Raw genomic sequence first — 22,538 nt, forward strand, 5'->3', positions numbered from 1 at the left:
ACAACTATATGTCTTTCTTTTATCCTTTTGATATGAAATCATTTTGCTCCCACTTTCCTTTGTTTCCTTAGAAATGCATCCCCTCTGCAGTGAATTAGGAGATTGTCATTCTGGGCATGGTGTTACCTCCTGATTTAAACTCATTAAAGAAATGCATATCCCATTCCACACTGGTAACTTGGTTTAACAGAAGGTCACGTTTATGTGATGAATCGGTTGCATTTGCTAGTTTTGCAACATATTTTCATTGTTGGTTTATGGCCTCAGTATGGCAGTACGGCTGTAAAAACGTTAGTGTCCCGAATGAGAGGAAAATTCGCCTCTAATCTACTTTTTAAACACCGTGCAGAAGTTAATTGCCATCGATTTGTATTCATTGGTGAAGGTGAGGGAAGGGCAGCCTTTCTTATTTTGAAATCAACACATGAATAAATAGGTGTGAAAGGTAATTGCTCGGAAAATACGAGTACTGTATGAGCTCACCCCAACAATAAAGATACTGTGTGTGTGTATTGTGCAAATACCATTTGTGTATTCACATTGTAGATATGTGTTTGCATAGATGGTGCTTGTTTAAGTATATGTGTACAGGTAATTTACTGAATCCATCAGAACTCCTTGTTTTAATGGTTATGTCGCTTTAGAATTAGCATTTAAGATTCACAGGAACATTTTGTATTATGATATGCTATAAACTATTTTAATAATCAGCGGTGGCTTTAAATACTACCCCCTTTAATTCTATCTTGATGGTGCTTTCAAGCAGAGGTGAAATATCTCCTCCAATATTATCATCTATAAATACAACTATGCTTAAAAGAGATCTTCAGGGTAACTTCATCTGCCATTGTTTCTCAGGGCTTCTCAAACTAGGTCCTGGGGACCCCCTGTGTTTACTGGTTTTCATTCCAACTGAGCTCTCAATTACTTAATTTAACCCTTAATGGAACAAATAAAATACTTAGACCTTTTTACTTGTTTTCAGCTCATAAACAGTTGAAGATTTCAAGTTAGCTGGAACATTTTAAATCTGCATCTTTTTCGGAGCTAAGAACAATTAAAAAGGTCTATCTAAACAAATTATTAGTGATGTTAAGGGTTTAGTTGAGTGATTGAGAGCTCTATTGGAATGAAAACCAGAAAACACAAGGGGTCCCCAGGACTGGGTTTGATAGGCCCTGGTTCAGATCATTAAAATAGACCACATAATGTATTCTTTATTGGGGATAGACCTGAATGTTTATGTCTTGTTATCAAGTCTATCCATTCCTTGTCTGTGCCTTGCTTTAAACTCACCATAACAGTGATATAGGTGTCTCGTTACTCTCATAAGAAAAAATAAAAATAATAATCTCCCTGTTTTTTTGTCAGATTTAAATATATTGCCTCACTGCTGCAACTCACTTATCGATCTGGGTAACTAAGAATCACCAAGGGTCGGTTTTTCAAAACATTGGTAATCGGATTTCCGCGATTGATCTGGATTATATTGTGCAATTGGGTTTTTCAAAACATCGAAATGTGATCGGGATTACTGCGATCCGGATTTCGTTTTTGTAATCCGATCACACTTTTAAATATGATTAATTGTTGCAGTTGGGTTTTGCAGAATTTAAAGAGGAGATCAGGATTACTTTGATCCAAAATACCGGGATTATTGTGATCCTACTGCGGAGGTGGATTTAGCTTTTAAATTATCATAGAACATCAGTATCTTGTTTGAATTGTCATTGCAAACACCCTATATGTTCAATAAAGTGTTATAATATAGTATTTACATATTTATTTAAGTTTTGTATCCATGCAAGCAAAAAGCAAAAGGTGTATTTAGTGGTATAGCTTTAATAAAAAAAAAAAAAGCATACGCATATGCTTTCACATACTCCTCCTTAAAGCTGGTCTGAGAGATGCTGGACTCCCGACCGACGAGGAAGACGATAAAGATGTTTAAAAACAGACATCATTTTTTCAAAAGTTTTATGTTTATTCAATTTAGATTTAATTATTTCATTTCTGCTAAGTATACATAAATAAAATAACCATTATTTGCATGTGTTATATGTGCACTAACATTAAAAGTGATTTGTGTGATTTTTGTTAAAGAAAATAATATAAAATAAAGTTGTGTATTATTCATTATTACCTCGATCTTATGTTTTTTGTTAAATTAGGTTATGTTATCAATCATGGCCTCTTAAAAAAATGTATAGTTTAAATAAATTTATAATTTATAGTTTTATTTTTATTAAGAACTAGCCTACTTCAAAAAAATAGATTTTGTAATTGTGATTATTTGTTATCTGGATAAATGTAATCCAGCAGTGACATTTTCTGATAAACCAGATCAAAATGATCCAGATAAAAGTAATCTCAATCACAAAATAGAGGATTACAAAATCCAGATCATTGTTATCAAGATTAAAGGTGTTGAAAAACTGGCCCCAGGAGATGCAAGACCAATAAAGACAAAACCGTGGAAATGTTCTACGAGATAAACCATGGGGCCTAACAGTGGGGTGCCTTGTTTTGGTTGCAAAATAAATCGTATATTATTAAGGCACTCCAATAGGTGGAAACAAGTACTTTTCAGTGATTTGTGTTTCAAGACAACAGGTATTTGTACTGAAGTTCACCCTACACATACACTTTGTATAAGCCATTGTATTGCCTATTAAAATACTTCTAATTTCTGTTTTATTTGAACTTTATTTTTCTATTCCTAGTCGAATAATATTAAATATGTAAATATGCTGTTTACATGAACTAATTTTCCAAGATCTAGCTTCCACATATCTTATTCTCAATGCTCTTATTCAGAACACTGTTTACCATATGCCGCCAGTGTTCTTTACATAACTGTAATACTAATTCTGAATATTGAGTATTCAGACTATTCGCCTGTGAGTATAGTAAATATGGGCGTAAAGTATAAATTTAGCTTAAAATTGTGTAAATGTCCTTAAAACTGCCAGGAACTCATTAATATAGTCTGTTATCAACCTTGTGTAATTCATTGTAATTAATTTTGACTTTGTGATGTCAGAACTAATGTATATTATTATTACTTTTTTGCATGGACCTTGCTGCAATTTAGTCACCATACACTAGAGTGACACAGGAATGAAACTTGAGTTCTGTCCCATCAAAAATGTTCTCATCCCATGAAAAAATGTTCATTTAAATTTTTGTTCCCATCCTGTCCCACCAGAAATTTTTCCCATCCCATACTGTTCTGTACATATACTTTTTTTCATTCCTGTCCCATCTTGTCTTGTTGAAAAATGTCCTGTCGTGATATTTAAGAAAAAGAGAAGAGACTGATTTCTTTTACCTTTCAGGCAGGGTATTTTTTGTGTTACCCTTTTTTCTTGTGTTTTTCATTCTCATCCTGTTCCCAGTTGAATTTATAAAATTGCATTCACTACCCACTATATTACCTATTACAAGAATAACAAGAACCACACAGATGCTTCTGGGCCACAAGGTGGAGACAGGGAGACATGCGCATGGATGTGCATGTGTTTCCCTTGAACCTGCTCCAAAAAACTCTGCAAGGGCAGGTACAATGCCTGCACTTCCAAAATAACCCTTCCATGGGGACTGCCACACACCCTGCACGCCTCGACCTTTCCACACGCCGCCCCAACCTGAGTTGGATGCATCCGTGATCAAGAACTCTCTCCTGGTGACACTGCCCAATGCCAAGTCAAGACGCAGATGGGCTGTCTGTCTCCACCAAAAGAGTGCCTGTAGACAGTGTCTCGACACTGTCAACAGGAGGTGCGATTGAACCAAGTCTGCAGAGGGTGCATATCCCGGAGAACTAGTAGAAGGGTGTTGGATGCTGCTGCCGTCAGGCCCAGAAGCCTCTGGAAAGTCACTAATGGAACAGTTCTAGCAGGCAGTTACTCTCTTTACTCTGTCGTCCAACAGATTGTCCAACATAAACTTTGAGTCCAGACGCACCCCTAGATAGGTGACTGTCTGAATGAGCACTAACTGGCTCTTCACATAATTCATTTTCAGGCCCAACCGATGTTTGAGGTTGGTGACGAGCTCTGTGTGTTTATGTATGCCTGTGCTGGAGACTTGGTGCAAATGAGCCAATCGTCCAGCTAATCGTTGAGGACTCTGATGCCACTGAGCCTCAACAAAGTCAGTATAGCCTCCATGCATTTCATGAACACACGTGGAGCTAGAGAGAGGCTGACTGGCAGAACACAGAACTTGTATACTGTTCCCTAAAGACGAACTTCAGCTACTTTCTGTGCGCTGGTTTTATGGGGATGTGAAAGTAGGCGTCCTTTAGGTCCACCATGGTGAACCAGTCGCCTGGCATGATGGACTGTAACGCCTGTTGCGAAGTTCGCATCTTGAACCGTCTCCGACTCAGATACAGGTTTACCTGTCTGAGATCGAGGATCAGTCTATTATGCAAATGGCCTGCTTTTGCTACCTCCTGAGCCACCTGTGGCAGCAAAATCCTAGGGCTGCTGCTTCGCCTGAGGTGCAGCCTGTGCCTGCTGCCTAGACACAGGCGCTTGAACCTATGCCTGCCTCAGCAGAAGCGGGTGCGGGCTGTTTCTGGACGGATCCATCAGAAGTGGAAACAACCTGCTGTGCCGGTTTCTGGTGGGGCCTAGGGTGCCACTGTAACGCAGGCTTAAGTGGTGGAGGCGGGCGCTCAGGGAGAAGGCACACCAGTTCTTTGGTGGACTCCCATGCACGATGGGGCTGCTGCAGGGCCAAACCTGTGATCTGGGCTGACTGGAGCATCCAGCAGCACTGTCTTATCTCCATCAGGCACCTGTGCCTGGGAGAGCCAAAACTGCCTGCGAGCAGCCACCCATGTGGCCAGATTCCTGCTAACCAGCAGTTCGAAAACTAAGGAAAGCCTATGACGACAAAGCTTAATGTGGCAACGAGACACTGAGGGAAACTGCAAGCAGCTTGACCCAAAGTGCATGTCTCTATATTTAGAACTTCTGTGGAAAAAACAGAACATGCACACAAAAAATTCTCTCACAATACAGTTATTGTTATTTTAATATAAGTTTTATTATAGTTTAACCTTTACTGAAGCTAGCAGCTTTAAAGAGAGAAATACAGAAGCCGCCTGTGACAGGTTGGTTTGTGTGGTGAAGTCAGGCCAGGTAGAAACCCACAGAGTGGTGAGTGCATTGTGAATGCGCTGCTTGCATGGTTTAATACATGAACAAATAAACAGGTTGAACAAAACAAAACACTAAGCAGTAGATGTACTAAATTGTTACGTCTGTCACAATCATTGTCAACCACATGCAAACCAGAAGGAAGTGTAGCAAGAAATGTACTAAACAAACGCAATGCTGTTAACACCAATTTAATGATTGCTTTGCAGCCACAGTTCTCATTTGTGCTTTAGCCTTAAATAAGTAATTCTGGGCATTCCTGCAGAAATTCGCAAACAAACACCCAAGTACCTAATTTTCACTAAAGTCAGGGTGTACTTATTTCTATGACATTTTTTGTGTCAGCACATTTCGGAAATGCTGCAATGGGCAACGTTGACAACGGCAATGCTGTCAGAGGACATGCTGACAACGGCAAGGCTGGCTTCTTCAGCAAAGGTAGGTGTGGCAGTGGACATGCTGCCATGGGCAGCGCCGGCAGCAGAAAGGCGGACAGCGGTGTGGATCATTCCACCAGAGGCCACAGCAAACCCAAGAATCAGCAGCAAACAACCCTTAGGCAGTGACAAACAGGCCTCCCTGGGCAATGGCAAACAGGCATCCCCGAATGACGGCGGTGACGCAAGCAGCGGTCATGCTGCTTTCAGCACGGGACACTCTGACAGTGAAACGGCTATGGGTGGAGGCGGGAGCAGCAGACAGTCTCCCCCTGGCGGCGAAGTTGGGAGTAGCAGGCAGTATCCCCGTGGCGGTGGAGGCGAGAGTAGTGGGTAGTCTCCTTCTCGGTCATTGGGAAATGAAGAGGCTCTCCTTCAGTTGTTGGGGATTGATGCGAAGAGGACGCACCAAGTCTTCTCCTGTGTGGCTATTCCCATATCTGCAGCCAAGTAGTTGCACACCATGGCTGCAATTGCTGGGAGGGACACAGGGCAATGTTTGTTTTCCCATCCTAATGTCACTCTCTACCATACACACAATGTTAAGGTTATTATTGTGACTTTAATCAAATTAATCAAATTACAGAATTTGAGGTTATAGTAGATGATCACACTGTTTAATTAGTGATCACTGATATCTGTGTTAAACCCATAGAGGTGTTTTGTTTTTGTATGGCTTGTATTGCAGGAGAATGACATCTTACCAATTCAGATGGTAATTTTCAATACATTACAAAGTAGGCCCATCGTGAGCTAAGAAAAAGCTGGTAGGAACCAACTGAGTATGATGGCTATAACCAAGAAGCACATCATTAAACACTGTGCAGTGGCTTTGAAAAGTATTTGGAGAATTATTATAATTTGTTTTTCTTCTGTGCAATTTGCCATGTTATAGTATGTTATTTTTGTGAAGCTTTGTCATTTCCACCTTATTATTTAGAGGTTTCCAGATTTCTTTCCTGGCATTCTGCAATGAGTATGATTTTGATATGATATATACATTATTGTAAAATCATGTTTAGATCTTTTTATTTGGTGGTGATTTCAAGAACAAACCATTTAGAAAGAAGTAAAAGAAAAACAAGCTGTCCAAATTCTTCCTTATATATTTTTCAGACCCTCACTGAAGTGTTTTGGTACAAATCACTAACAATATGTACAGTATTATCCTTTTTTAGATGTAAAACCACTTTACATAAAACATTTAAAAAAAAAAAAAATACTATTAAGTATCTCGCAAATATTGTGTATCTACTGTAGAAATATGTATACAAATAAAACTAAATGTAACTAATTATTATTTTGCGAATAATTCATTTGTAACAATCAGGTTGTCAAACAAACACCATACAAGGTATAGTGATTCATTAAGCTACGTTGTGGTTGCAATTTATTTATTTTTTTTTTTAAAGATAAAACTCTCCACTTCAACCTGCTACGGGTATACTGTATTTTAATATGATTGTGTTTACACTATTATTTCTAAAATCTCGCATACAGTAGTAAATTACAAGTCATATGTCACCCCACCAATCAACGTTCTCTACGAAGAGCATAACATTTCTTGCGCGAGCAGCCCTCCTGCACTATGCATGAAGTGGAATGTCAGATGCTTTCAATAACCAATAGAGTGCTAAAACCATGTGTTAATCCCACTTTTGAGAAACTCCAATGAATGCATTGGTTAAATACAACGTCAGTATTATGTTACAGGCCTATAGCTGAAAACACTCTATTTTACAACCACCAACCAGATGAGTACAGTCAATAAGTATGACCCACCCCTGTGTGTCAGCGACTGGATCTGTCGTTGCAGCTGTCATTTGGAGTAAAGACAGGGTAGACAACAGTGTTGTATAGGGCTGATTAGCAGAGGTTTTGGTAATTGCACTACCGTTCAACTTCAGGTTATTATTATTATTATTATTATTATTATTATTATTATTATTATTATTATTATTATTAAATAAATTATTTGTTTATTAAAAGTATATCGGATATGGTAAAGTGATCACAACATTTATGAATGTAAAAAAAAAAAAAAAAAAAAAAAAAAAAGAGCTGGCTCTATTGCTAATAATTTATAACAAGCAACTACTCCTATAACCCAAAGCAAGTTAAATGCTAATTTCAAACCATTATTTGACTTTTACTGATCGTGAGACGGATATTTAATATTCATTTGGAGTGCAGTGTACTGTAACGATCATGTCCTCATCAACTTCAAACACATCTCACCACCAGCAGCAAAGAATGAGACGCAGCAATGCAGGTTCTCCCACCTCAACCGGCAACAGCGGCACCAACAACAGCAGCAGCAACCGCCTGCTGCAGCCCATCCGCGCCACCGTGCCCTACCAGCTTCTTCGTGGCAACCACCAGAGCCCTACCCGTTCTCCTTCTTCATTTTCAGTGGGGAGCAACACAGGACTGACATCCTCTCGGTGCTCTAGCCCACCCAGCCCGACACAGCTCATTACAAACCCGGGGGGCTGCAGCTCCGTGGAAGGAAGACGGATTGGGAGGCAGAGACGATCTCCAGACAGCAGGAGCTCACCTGAGCGAAGAAGCCCGAGCTCGCCTGTATACAGAGGTAAAGTTGGGATACGAAATGAGAATACAATGTGTGTGTTTAATGGGGAAGACACTTTGCACACATCAGACTACCTTCCAATTAGTCACCTAGAGTTACTACTACTACGACAACGACTACTAATACTAATCGTGTTCAGCTGATATTTCGCAATTAGTACTAGTACACTACCACTGCGGTTGTTTTCAAAATCATAGCAAAAAAAAAAAAAAAAAAAAAAAAAATCTGTTCTATGCTCTACCACGGTATGTGTAACACGCCAGCACAGTCCCAAGAGAGACCATTCCAATCAATGTCTATTAAGTATAATATGAAGTACAGCGGTTGCACTGGTGTTAACAGATTATAATACCCATAGCACTACAAAATAATTTGAGAGGTAGGAGATGTTTAGTTCTCAAGATCAAATATTTTCATGCAAATGCTGAAAGTGGTTTAATAGACATGCTGTAAACTATCTAGGTGCACTCATTATATTAAAAGTTGCCAGTACCAGTAGTTTATTTGAAGAAAAACAAAGCTGTGTTCCGCTTGTTAAGTGTCACAACTTAAGCCCCTTTCACACTGGCATGATCTACCTGGGTCAGAATCTACCCGGGCAGGACCTGGAGTCATGCGGGTTGGTTATGCAATTTCACACTGCTTTTTAAAGAAGCAGGGTTGATCTGGGTGACAGACGCAAGTAAACAATGCACATATCAATGCCCCGGAAGCATCTCTGGATTGAACCGTCGGCCAAAATGTTAACTAGAGCAAATGTTTCTACATCACAGCTGCAGTCTGGCTCATGAGGTGTCTCTAAATTGAATAAACAGAAACGTCCCTTGGGGAAGTGAAAGCTTCACTCAGCCGTGGCTGTTTGTTATTGCGTCGGCTCACGAACGGCCGTCAAGTGTTTTGTCTCGCTCAACCCGGGTCAGAGCTTGTCATCCCACATCCTGAGGTGGGTCACTGGACCAGGGTTTACCCAGGTACGTGGTTTCACACTACACGGGATTGTGACCAGTGTGAAAGGGGCTTTACAGTACAGTGGCATAGGGTACTGAAGAAACACAACATAATATTTCTGTTCCAGACTTCTGGTTGTGTTTAAGAATGCCTCTGTTGAAGTTTTTTTTAACACATGATAATTGTTTTTGAAGGAAACCAATTCCCAGTGAAAAAGAAAAGCTAGAAAAATGCCAACCAGGGAAAATGTATTCAAACAGGAAATCATGTAAAATAATGATATGCACCAGAGGTTGCAATATAAAAAAAAAGCAAATATGACAATAAAATGATACCTTTTTTTGTATGTTGCATTATGTGACTCCAAAACAAACAAAAAATGTGTAATAAAAACAGTAACATCTAGCTTGAGGTATGCATTTATTAGCCTAATTAGTAATATTTGTAGGAATTGTTAACGATCAGTTCATCTAGCTTCCTAGTTGCTTCCATTAATCTAATACCCACTTTGAGATATAAGGAGTGCCTGTGGCAAATTAAGTAGGTCTTTGTACTGTCGATTTCAGCAAATGAGAGCTGGAAATGGAAATGCTGTTAATGGAGTTTACAGAGAGCATTTGTATTAAAGTTCACCCTCCTCTAATTAAAATAAATTCACCAACAACAAGCTCATTAACAATTTGTCTTATCCATTTTCTTAAGAAACTTCTCTGCTGTCCATGTGTGCAGTCTCTAAATATCCCAGCTTCGGTTGGCATACCTACCCGTATGTTTGCACTTTCTAAAGAAGGAAGCTAATATTCCAGTCAGTATTGTACTTTCCTGAAATTGATTTTATCACCATGCTAATTCTGTTACTGTAGGTTGATGAACTGGTTGTAACTTAAACCCAATTGTCCCTTGATCAAATGACAGATCATTATATTGAACCAGTGCTTCTTCTCTGTTTAAATATGTTTTTCTACTGTAGTAACATTTCTACTAAACTCCCATAATCAGTGTTTACACAGCATGTATTGCTTTGCGTGATTCACTGGAGCTTTGAGACATCAGTGTACAATAGCAGAGCATTTATTGAACTCTTTAGGCTCACTTTGCATACAGAAAATACACTGTTAGTATAGTGTAGTAGGGTTGGTGAAACAGCTCTATGCCATGTGGATACTGTACAGTACTGATTACTGATATGATGAGTCATCCTAGTACAGTATGATTTGTTTTGATATTACACCATGGACACAATACAACAAGGAATGATGCAAATTACCTCTTATTATCATTAAATGGTTCCCTTATTGTTGTGCTTAACTTCTTTTGGGTCTTCACACTATAGATTTTGAAAATTGTAATTGCTGTTTACGTGTGTGTACCTGAGTTATTGCAGATTAGCCATAAGTCACTTTCTGTACTAGGGGTCATGTGGTCTGGTTGCAGCTAAAGTAGGTCTTTGGAGTAAATTGACAAGTATCCTCTCAGCTTATTCTTGGTGCGTCATCATTTCACACAAGGGGTTGTCAAATCTCTCTGGAAACTTGACAAGGCCCCTTTGATTCCTTTGGTATTTGTATGGAACTTGACAATGATGTAATTGCGTTGGTATTTGAAAGAGTATAGGAAACAATGCTGTCCACCCGAGTAATTTGTCTATCTCCTTGTCAGTTTGGATATTTATGGCAATGTAGATACAGTTCACAGATCAGTATCTGTAGTGCTTAGCCTGCCTGTACACAAGAACATGTGGAAATAGGAGTTCAAGTTACTTGCTTTGAAATACAATGTATTTTTCACTATGCATTGTGCATTTATATACGTGAATTCAGGATGGGCAGGTATCTTTGGACTCTGTTGCCAACGGTTAAGATGGTCATGACTCAGCAATGCTAGAGTGGATTGAGAACTGGAGATAATCTGGGCTATGGACCAGGAACGTTGATGTTTCCACCCCAGTGCTACAGCACTGAATCAAAATAAACATTATTGCATGCTGAAAAGAGTAGCTCTCTGACATTGTAATTAAACATTAGTCATTTTCACATGCTGTAGGCTATCCAGTCTCAGGTTTCAGACTTTTTACAATATGATCCTCTGCTGTTATGGCAGGTATATGGTAAACATGTATTACTGAGTAAGATAAATGCATTTCAGAATTGATTAAAATAAATCAGCCTATATAAATATTTATGTGATAACTACAGGGAGTATCAAGTGTACATGGGGTTAACAGACTTGTGGAAAAAGACTGATCTGTATTTTTTAGTATGACAATATGACTGCAAATCTTCAAACAGCTATTATTCTGCTTACTGTGTACATTACAACTGCAGTTGCAAATCTGATCTGTAGAGTTCAGCTTCTCATTTCTTGTTGAAAAAACCCTATAAATAATCCAGTGACAAGCTGCCAAACAAAGCAATGATTTAACACTGGAGCGACCGCATCTATAAGCATACCTAGAACAACCATATTAAAAACAACAGAAATATTATAATCAAAGGACAAACAGTTGAATATAAGTCATAGTTTTATTTGGCATCTACACAAGATACTTAGACATTTGAACAGAAATATGTTTATATACAGATATATTACATAAAGCGCAACCTTAAAAATGGGTAATAAATGAAATAAACAAATATTTGAAAATACATTTGTGTATATACAGGTATATCATATACATACAAAACTGTACAAATGAAACAATGTATATAAGTATAATTTTATTTTAATAAATGGGTTTATATTACTGTAGCATAGCAGTAGGAAAGCCCTGCTGTTTAATCGTATTATTTCTTTATTTTCAGAATGGGGTCTCACCCTCCGCCCCTGTGTTATTTTGTATTTGTTTATTGTATTGTATTTTATTTTGTTTATAGATGACGTTGTAGCTGTGTTTTAGTTTTGTTATTGTTTTGCATCATGGATGGGAAGCCCCATCCACATTATAAAACCCGTGCAGAAGTTGGCCATCTCCCTAATTAATTAAGTGATTAATTTGTTGCTAATCGGGAGATGGTCACCTGCATAAATACCTGCAGCTCTCTGCACTCCGGGTGGGGTGTACGAAGGAGAGTACAAGAGCGAGAGGAGAGACGAAAGTTAATTTAAAAGTAAGATCAGTGAAGGCTATTGCCCAGCCTGGTCATCTTATTTGGTGTCCGTGATTTTGGTTGTGTTTAAATCTTTTATTTTCTGTGCTCTGTGAGCAGTGTTTATGTTTGTTTGAATATTTTAGTCTCCGCAACGGCCTGGCAGAAGAGGTACTGCAGAAGGGTACTGCAGTTTTTGTTTTTTATTATAAATTTTTGTGGAGTGAGGAAAGAGGAGGATGGAGAAAGGTTTGTGGTGCCTGCACTTCACGGAGGTGAGGCACTACAGGAGGGAAAGCGCTCCCCAGAGGCCACCTCTCCAGAGAAGGATGGAGAGGTATGAGAGCTGGCTGAGAGACCCCAGCGCCCCCCTGTGGCTAAGAACAGAGGGGAGACATCTGCTGGGAGACAGCACCAGGCATATCCTCTTGGACTACTTCAGGCTGAAGCCAGAAGTCCAACAGCAGGCGATCACAAGAGGATATCCAGGGTTAATGGAAGCCTTGGAGAGGATGACCCAGATCGTGGACTGGGTCTACGAGGAGCGGGAGAGAGGGGACACGGACCTGGAGTGGGAGGAGCCTGCACGTCCTGCGCCTGGGTGGGAGGAGCACGAACGTCCTGCACCTCGGTGGGAGGAGCCCGAACGTCCTTCGCCTGAGTGGGAGGAGCCCGAACCTACAGAGCCCGAGAGGGGCGAGTAGGTGCGTCCACAGCCCAAGAGGGGGGAGTCGGTGCTTCCACAACCCAAGAGGGGGGAGTCGGTGCGTCCACAACCCAAGAGGGGGGAGTCGGTGCATCCACAACCCAAGAGGGGGAAGTCGTCCACAGCCCAAGAAGGGGGAGCCGGTGCTTCCACCGCCCAGGTACCCGCCAGCAGAGGGGGAATACCTGCTGGTTCCACCTCCACCGCCATGGGAGGACTGCTTGTCACTCCCACCTCCACCAGCAGAGGGAGAATACCTGCTGGTTCCACCTCCACCTCTGTGGGAGGACTACATGCCGCTCCCACCTCCACCAGCAGGGGGAACATGCCTGCTGGTTTCCCCACTGCAGCCAGAAGGGGAGGAGCCCCTGCCGCCTTCGCCGCCAGAAGGGGGGGAGCCCCTGCGTCCTTCGCCGCCAGAAGGGGAGGAGCCCCTGCCGCCTTCACCGCCAGAAGGGGAGGAGCCCCTGCTGCCTTCGCCGCCAGAAGGGAGGAGCCCCTGCCACCTTCGCCAGGAGCACAGCAGCAGGAGCACGGGGGAAAACCGCCAACCGCAGTGGCTGTGAAGAGGGCCAACCCCAGCAACACAGCTAGGTCTGGCTCTCCTGCCGCCGTCGCCTCCCGAGGGCCCGCTGCTGCCGTCACCTTCCAAGGGGCCGCTGCTGCCCTGCCTCGTACTGCTTCGTCTGGAGTCGCTGCGGGCTCTGCTTCGCCTGGGGTCTCTGCGGGCTCTACTTCGTCTGGGGTCACTGCGGGCTCTGCTTCGCCTGGGGTCACTGAGGGCTCTGCTTCATCTAGGGTCGCTGCCTGGCTTGCGCCGCCTTGGGCCGCTACCTGGCTTGCGCCGCCTTGGGCTGATGCTAGTTCTGCAGGACCGCAGGAAACACCGGGGCCAGCGCCTCAGAAAAGGGGACATGGATTACCTGTAAGAGAATAGGATTTTCAATCAAATCTAAACTTGTAGCTATGGTGACATCATTAATAAATTATGCAAATTAGTACCATCGTTGTTTCCAACCTTCATTCCGGAATGTGTTCCGATTCCTTTGAAGGTCAAAATATACCCTTCAGCAGTGAAATAATAACAGCTCTGTTGTTGTTTCAAGAAGGAAAAATACCAGTCAATGTTAGAGATTTTGAGACAGTGACTTCTTATTTGGTACTAAGCTGTATTCTTTGATTCTCATTTGCCAGTTTCATAATGATCGTTATCCAATAAAAAATAAACCAATTTGCAGACACATTTGTTGCAACCTCAAGCCATAATGTGTTACATTTAATTAATACCTCAGGTGGCAGTGACCTTGAACTTGACCTTTTGCTGTTATGAAACTTTTTCATTTCCAGATGATAACTACCACACTGCTGCTTTCAGAGACAGTTCTACAATTCACTGTCAAGTTTAATTATGGAAAATGTACCTGTGGCGTACAGGAAGTGCTTGAAGGTCACAGGATGTAGCATATACTGTACATCAGATACAATCTTTATTCAAAATATACCCATGCCAGATACAGATTCATTTTTGAGCCCTCAAACACAAAGTTGTCCATTCTTTATACAAGGCTGAGGCTTTTCTGAAACCTAGTTTTCAATGTTGTATTCTACATTTGAGCTGCCAGTGATAGAATAATGTATAAGGGGCTGTACGATATACTGTAAGCTGCTACCTACTCCACGAGAGGCTGCAGCGCAGGGTGGTAGGAGTCCCTTAGCACTTTTTCTGTGGGGCAAAAATATGAGGGGAATGCCTCCAAATTAAAAAAAAAAAATTGCTTACAAATGAAATTAAAATACTCACGAAACTGCAATATGTATTTGTCCTTTTGTTATTATTAATACTACTTACAAACATGTCATACAAAAATCACGTCTGGCATTTATTATATTTAAGACTGCAACACTGCAAACACTTATATAAAGGAAAGAGAAGGAAATAACACTTTTAAATACTGTAACAACATTACAATTAGTAATAACCCTTAGTCTCAATGGAACCTCTACTTTATAATAATAAATCTGACTGGTAATAATTGATTGACTGTCTAGAACTAGCGAGGAATTTTTTTTTATACTACCATCCTCCTCTCTAGTCTCGCTCTAGTGTATTTGTGTTACTCTAAAATGCAAATAATATTTGGTCATTCGTACTGAACTTGTACTTGAAAAGGTAACAGCAAAGCAAAATAAAAAAGGGAGTTATTTGTAGATTTCGACCTTGCACCGTGGTTGCCATGTGGTTTTGATCACTGTTTCATGCAGCACTCCAGTGTCCTGGTGCCGTGCATGCTGGCAACTGGCACTTCCTGAAGAAATAGGACTTAGCCTGTTGTGGCAAGGTAGAGGTCTCCTGCCACTGAAGACAAAGACTTTCAGGTGTGCCTGCCCAGGAGACTTAATTGACTGAGCATTAGAATGCAGCAAATTGATTTTTCATGAGTGGTTGGCCAATTAGTCAATTACCCCCCTAGGTAGGCACCACACCCTATAAAAAAGAGTTTTCTTTTGTTGGAGAGAAACCACAAGGAAACAAAAGAACACTGTGAAGACAATCTTGCTCCCCGTTCCAGTTCACGCCCACAGTATTTTAAATTTGGTAGTTTCAGATTTGTCAGTGTAACAAAGAAAGTTACAAGAACTTCACAAGAAAGTTCATAACCCCTCAGCTCCAAGCTAGTGCCACTGGAAGCACACCCTGTCACTCTTGATCTAACCCCACACAATACTGATGAATAACACCAGTTCAGTTAGGACTATGTGGTACTTTAACCTCACCAAAGTGGCCATAAGCAATGCTCGAATGCATGACAAATGCAACTTCAAAAATCCAAAATACCACCACGTGAGTTATTTCAGCCTAAACTTGGTAGAAATACCAAAAAAATCCTTCCTGCACAAGAAGAGTGGCGGAACATCCCACAGCAGTCTATCCAGAGGCTGATCAGGTCTATACGTCAACCCTGCCAGGATTGTGTTAATGCTCAGGGAGGTAATACCCGATACTGACTTTGTAATGTTTTCATTTTGACCGAGTGTCACGTTTCATACAGAAAACTTATCATGATTCTTTTTTTTTTTTTAAATTTAGTAATCACCAATTGATATTACCCCGTTTTTTTCTCCTAATTTGAAAATGTCCAATTGTATTTTTAGGCTCAGCTCACCGCTACCACCCCTGTGCTGACTCGGGAGTGGCGAAGGCGAACACACGCTGTTCTCCAAAGCATGTGCCGTCAGCTTCTTTTCACTCTGCAGACCTTCTATGCAGCCAACCCAGAACTACAGTGTCGGAGGACAATGCAGCTCTGGGAAGCTTACAGGCAAGCCCACAGGTGCCTGGCCAGTCTACAGGGGTCACTGGTGCACAGTGAACCAAGGACACCCTGGCTGACCTAAGCCCTCCCCCCCTGGCAGTGTTCGGCCAATTGTGCAGGACTGCCTCTGGGAAGCTTCAGGCAAGCCCACAGGTGCCTGGCCAGTGGAACAGCCTGGAGCCAAGGACACCCTGGCTGACCTAAGCCCTCCCCCCCTGGCAGTGTTCGGCCAATTGTGCATCTGCCCCTGGGAACTCCCGTCCTCGGTCGGCAGTAGAATAGCCTGGACTTGAACCGCTGACCTCTGGTCTATAGGGCGTATCCTGCACTATTTTTGGATTCGGGAGCTTATCATGATCTTTGTTCTGTATTTTTGTTCACATTTTCTGTGATTTTGTTTGATATCTGTTTAAAATATTTTATTAAATCCATTAGACCCGAGTGTTTTATTCCTTTTGTGCATCAGTATATATTCTAAGTCAATATCAGTATGTTGTACTGTATCACTAAATAAACTGATGTACTGTAATACTGTACTTTTTCTTCATTCGTAATTTTCTGTGCGTTTTTTGGTTTCCTTATACTTTAATAAGGTCTGTTCTGTTCATATGTCTTCCCTTCTGTTACAGGCTGGGTAATGCTCAGATCCTCTTTAATCCTACCATGATCCCTACACTATGCGCTCACACAATACAGTTCTCTTTTCCACATAGGGATATACAGTGTACTATATTATGAACCAAAGGTCATGTGCATTCTGTATTTGAGTACTGCACCTAAACTTGCATTATAACGCACAATAAATATTACATTTGCTGATAACGATTGGCAAAGTATAAAAAGTCAGGTCATCCATGTTGTTTCACAATAATATATTCAATTCACACGGCCGCTTAGTAATGTTTTTATATTCTGTGCAGTAGATGTACAGGGTAGTATTTTTATACGCCACCTGCAATGTAGTGTTTTGAAGTCTTCAGTCAAGCAAAACATCAGCTATGCTGAAGGTTTATTTGCATTTTAAACAATTCACTGCTTACAGAAAGGTTCCTCCTGGCAATCTGCAAGTGATTGAAGCAACCTGCTATAGCTACATTGATTTGCTTTAACAGCACATTAACTCATTAAAAGTGCTAAACATTGAATGTACTAAGAACATAAGAACATAAGAAAGTTTACAAACGAGAGGAGGCCATTCGGCCCATCTTGCTCGTTTGGTTGTTAGTAGCTTATTGATCCCAAAATCTCATCAAGCAGCTTCTTGAAGGATCCCAGGGTGTCAGCTTCAACAACATTACTGGGGAGTTGATTCCAGACCCTCACAATTCTCTGTGTAAAAAAGTGTCTCCTACTTTCTGTTCTGAATGCCCCTTTTTCTAAACTCCATTTGTGACCCCTGGTCCTTGTTTCTTTTTTCAGGCTGAAAAAGTCCCTTGGGTCGACACTGTCAATACCTTTTAGAATTTTGAATGCTTGAATTAGGTCGCCACGTAGTCTTCTTTGTTCAAGACTGAACAGATTCAATTCTTTTAGCCTGTCTGCATATGACATGCCTTTTAAACCATTGTGAGAAGAACACCCTCGATTCTTTAGTACATGTGTACAATATTTGTTTGTAGTAAACGGAATAGAACATTAAAATGGGTTGTTATCTTACTTACAATCATTACAAGCAGGGTGTAGGCCTATATTTGAGTGTGTTTAGAGTCTGGTATGACTGGCACATACTGATGCCAACACATGCTTTTTTTGTAATTTGACAGTTTCCTAGCAGAATCCTAGAACAGTTCTAATCGAAACATGAATAAACATGTAGAAGTGCAGTATTTGGCAACTTTTTTTGTGCTGTGTGAGTGAGTTCTCAATAAAGTGTCTGCTCTTGGCGTGTGCGCTTGTTGACACAGACCAATTCTTTCCATCTGTGATGATTCAGGCAAATTTTGAAAAAGATGCTGGTAATGTAGTTACACCAAATGCAATTTTTTTTTCATGACACCCACAATCTGTTTCTGTAAAGTTAGAAATTAGTTATTCCGTTTATTAGAACATTCCACTAAGAAGAACAAAGGTATCCATCAAAAGTCTACTCAAGCCTTTTGTGGTTGAGTTACCCATTACTTACTCTTGATTACTGGTGTATGTTTTCTCATGTTTGTACTTTGTGTATATAAAGATGTAGAGCTGTCTGTTTGTCTTTGCACAATTGACAAGAGAGGAATATACCTATGCCTAAGGAATATTAGTTTATCATGAGCATTCGCAAGGTGGCCATATAGTTTATTGACATTTCTGCCAAATGCTCAAGTCTAGACTAGAACAACACTTTCCAGTAAAGTACAGCAATGTACAAAGTGCATCAGTGTTCCAGGGGTTACAACACAAGCCTGTTCCGTTTTAATTAATTTACTGGATGCAAGGAAAGACTATAAACAGGTATGTGGAGTGCATGAGCTTATAAAATAAATCAGTAAATGGTATTCCTCCATTTATGTGAAACAGGATTTCCAGCTTGCTGTTGTTGAACTAATCTTTCCCCAGAGACACAAGCAACAGAGGCTGGACTCGTCGGTAATGGCAACCTGTGTTTCTTTTGTTGTTAAGAATATGGCTGGTCATGGGTTTGCTGCCAAATGGGAGAGTATCTTGTTAGTCACTGTGCTTTACAGGACAATAGAGTAGAGAGGGAGAGTGGGGGTGGCTTGAACAGACATGGCTTCAACACTAGTTTCTTATGAGTATCATCATTGTCTAAATGGTTTTCTGTCTCCTCCAGAAGTCATTTCAGTAGGAAAATAATCTCAAGTTGCCATATGATTCCCATCTAGAAATGATGAGGCTTTATTGGACACTTTTCAGAGCTCAGTGAGGACAAATGTTACCTTTTAGCTATGTTTTTGAACTGTTCAATTCAATTATCATTTTTCTTCCTTCCAAACATCTCTTGCTCTTTTCTCAGTCGTAACAGCAGGTCAAGTAGTTTGAATCTAAAGGGAAGTTTCCTTCAGCAGTGAAAACTGTTGGTTTGTATTGGGCAAGAACAAAACTGGGTCATGGAAGTGCAAAAATAAATAATCTTACAGTATAGTATTAAAGACTATTATAGAGCTTAGGGTCTTTCAGGATATTTCAGCCAATCCTAGTGCCTATTACGCATTCTGTACGCTAAATGCTAAAACACATCACAGAGAAACCTATCCATTCAAATATAAAATCTGTGTGCAGTTAAAAGACATGTATCTTTCCATTTTCACAGTTGAGAGATCCAAATCCCAACAAATAAGATCCTCGCACAGCATCAGACGGACCTCCTCCCTGGACACAATAACAGGACCTTACCTCACTGGACAGTGGCCTCGTGACCCTCAAGTGTACTACCCCTCATGCATGAAAGATAAAGCGACTCAGGTAAAACCAATACCCTTCTATCTTATCACTCTGGTGTACTCAATCTTGAACATGTTTCATGACTAGTCGCTGTAGAAAACACATCAAAACTAAATGTTCAATCACTATCAGCTTAGTAAACTGTACAGTCACAGTCAAAAAACAGTAAGATGCATCATAGATTCAGTTACTTTTGAATGTACTGTAAATGTGAGGTGTAGGACTAGACAGGTAACAAACAATATGTTATGCAAATATATAAGTACGGTAATCCTTCACATATCTGACTGCAGTGGGACCAGAGTAAAAAGTCAGATAAATAAATCCTGTTTTAAATACCATTATACACAGCTGTAACAATTACTGTATTCACACATTTATTGTTTTGAGATTCAGCTTTTATTAGGGAGCTCCCCTAAATCCCTTGTTTAGAAAGATTCAGGGTATTAATGCTTGTAGCCAGCTGCCATGTGAGTGCGTGCATTTGCTGCTGAGTGAAAGGCAGGATACTGAGGTTGAAGTTGATATGCCCCACAGGCGAAACAGGATTTACCGGTATTTAGATGTCAACACACTGAACAGCCCACGTGACACCACCAGCAATGGTAGGGCACGGAATACATACAATGCAATGTATGAAAACTTTGGTGGGGTGGGATCTACAATCTCTGAACTAATCTTCTCTGTACGCACGCACGCACACACACACACACACACCAGAAAATGTCACCTTCCTTAGCCCAGTTGGCCTTGGTTTTGCATCAGCCCTGAGGTGAATAAATGGAAGCTTTGTATACCTGACGGCCTGCTGGAACACACCTACCTGTCGATTAGATTCAACACCTGGTAATCACAAACAGCAGGCAGGCTCTGCCAGGAGTGTCAGGTACTTCATTAATTAATTACAATAAATACACAGTATTTACAGTGTACATTTACACAAAAACCCTTCTTGATGCGCAGGGCAACACAGTACTGTATATTTTAGTGACAGGTAATTCACACAGTGCAAAATGTGTATTTGACAGTTATGTGACGGAAGGATACACAACAGATTACTGTGTCTTTAGAAAGTGGCAGTGCAGGCTAAAACATTTGTATTGTAATAACTTTAAATATTCTTTTATCAGACAGTTATCAAGGTTTACACAGGTGCTTAAAAACCTCAAGATTCTGGAACAGCAGTTTGTGTTTTATAGGTCACAGTAATGTTATTGTAACATTTGAAAAGCATTTTTAAGTTGTACTGTTTGAAGTTGAATGTGTTTTTGAATGTGGGTTTGCTAGATTGCAGTTTATGTAATTCATAACTAGCAACTGCCTTTGCACTACTGACCAAACTGAAAGAAAATGTATTAGCTGCTCATATGTATGTGTTACGGTAAGAGTTTGAATCTGGGAAACATTACGTTTTACCAGTAATTGTCAACAATTATCAAGTAAGGTGGTAAATGTCTGGAATTCTTAACAAATGTATTGCTTTTTGGATATTTACCTTATGATTTATCAGAGCATATTGGTAAAGGCACCTGGTTATTCTTGAGATTTACTGGTAAATGTCCAAAGTAAAGCGTTACCATGTTTATTTCAGCCATTTACTGCTTTACTTGGTAAATGTCGACTGTATGAGGATCTTCATTCCAGTGAATAGGAACATGATTAAAGCATAAATTAAATAAAGCGAGTGAAGTTTTATTATAAGAAAAAATATTGAATTAGGTTTTATTTATTTATTTATTTAGTGTGAATAGGTGAGACTATTTAATTATAACACTGCAAGCTTTATTCTACACTGAAAGGACTCAGTTTGATCAGCAGTAAAGAAGGAAGTTAAACGTGTCTGTCAGAAGGATTATTACGTGCAGTGAAGAAAAGAAACCTTTCGAACTGTTGTTACCCATTCACTCACAGGCCCCTGCATTTCATTACAAGGGCCAGCTGTGTGGTACAGGGATTGTGTTTTTATGTGTGTATTACTGCATCAAAGATAAGGTAGGGTATTTATAGAACTCAACTTAGTACAAACATTTCCATTTGTTACTATGGCAACATTCAGAGGGCCCATACCATTTAAAAGTGGTTACAAAATAAGAAAGATTATTAGCATATACACCACTCGTTGTAATATAGGTTTTCCAAAAATACAGTAATTCCAAATTCTCAAATTTGTTTGTATTGCTTTACAATGTGATAGGTAAGTATGCATGTCTTGATGGTGGACCCTTTTTTATTCCTAACTGGTTGAATTAATGTAATTTTGCAGAGATACTTTTAAAATGAGAGAAACAGAGATAGAAAATGATTGTTGGTTTTTTTTTTTGCATTGTAAATGATATTTAAAAGATTTGCTGACAGATTGAGTTCTGCAGTAGTCATTGCAGGGTTTCCATGGAAAAATAAAAGCCATGTTTTTCTCACGCTATTTTGGTAGTACTTTTGGGTTATTTGGGTTTACATGTACTTTTAAGCAGAGAAATTATCCTTTCAAATGCAAATAACCTAACAAAAATTAAAATACGGGAAGGTAAATTTAATTGTTTCTGCCTGCGTTCCAATTTGGCCTTGGCAACTACTGATATCGTGCTGCTCTGTTAAACTGGGTATCCACTACGGTTTTAGTTTGTGTTGAAGTACTGCAAGCGCAGCCTGCCTCATTTCCACCAAAAAAATGTAATAAAAAAAGCAAAGGAAACAAAACAAAAACCCTGACTTAGCATTACACACATACAGAAAATAAATACAAACACTCCATAAGAATAATTTAACAATAATTTAGCATAGAGAAACACTGCAATATATGCAAATTGACCATATCTGAAATTCGTTTTTTTAATGTAGCAACTTCCTTTTAACAAACTTGACAGACAACCTATGCAAACTTTCGCTTCAGTTGGCATAA

At 40.1% G+C, this 22,538-nt stretch overlaps 1 protein-coding gene across 4 annotated transcripts in view; it reads left to right on the top strand.

Annotated features, from left to right (window-relative positions):
• Positions 1-7,410: 7,410 nt before the first annotated feature.
• LOC121315052 (glucocorticoid-induced transcript 1 protein-like) overlaps positions 7,411-22,538 on the top strand; it is a 63,967-nt gene continuing 48,839 nt past the window's right edge. For 3 of the 4 annotated variants that reach the window (XM_041248939.1, XM_041248940.1, XM_041248942.1), the window contains exons 1-2: positions 7,591-8,201; positions 19,509-19,660. In XM_041248939.1, the coding sequence (XP_041104873.1) occupies positions 7,817-8,201; positions 19,509-19,660 (537 nt within the window). In that variant the 5' untranslated portion in view covers positions 7,591-7,816. Of the gene's footprint in view, positions 7,516-7,590; positions 8,202-19,508; positions 19,661-22,538 lie in introns of those variants that run through there. The other variant, XM_041248941.1, reaches the window with a different exon arrangement.

The sequence above is a fragment of the Polyodon spathula genome, chromosome 4 (assembly GCF_017654505.1).
Source record: "Polyodon spathula isolate WHYD16114869_AA chromosome 4, ASM1765450v1, whole genome shotgun sequence".
Lineage (NCBI taxonomy): Eukaryota > Metazoa > Chordata > Actinopteri > Acipenseriformes > Polyodontidae > Polyodon > Polyodon spathula.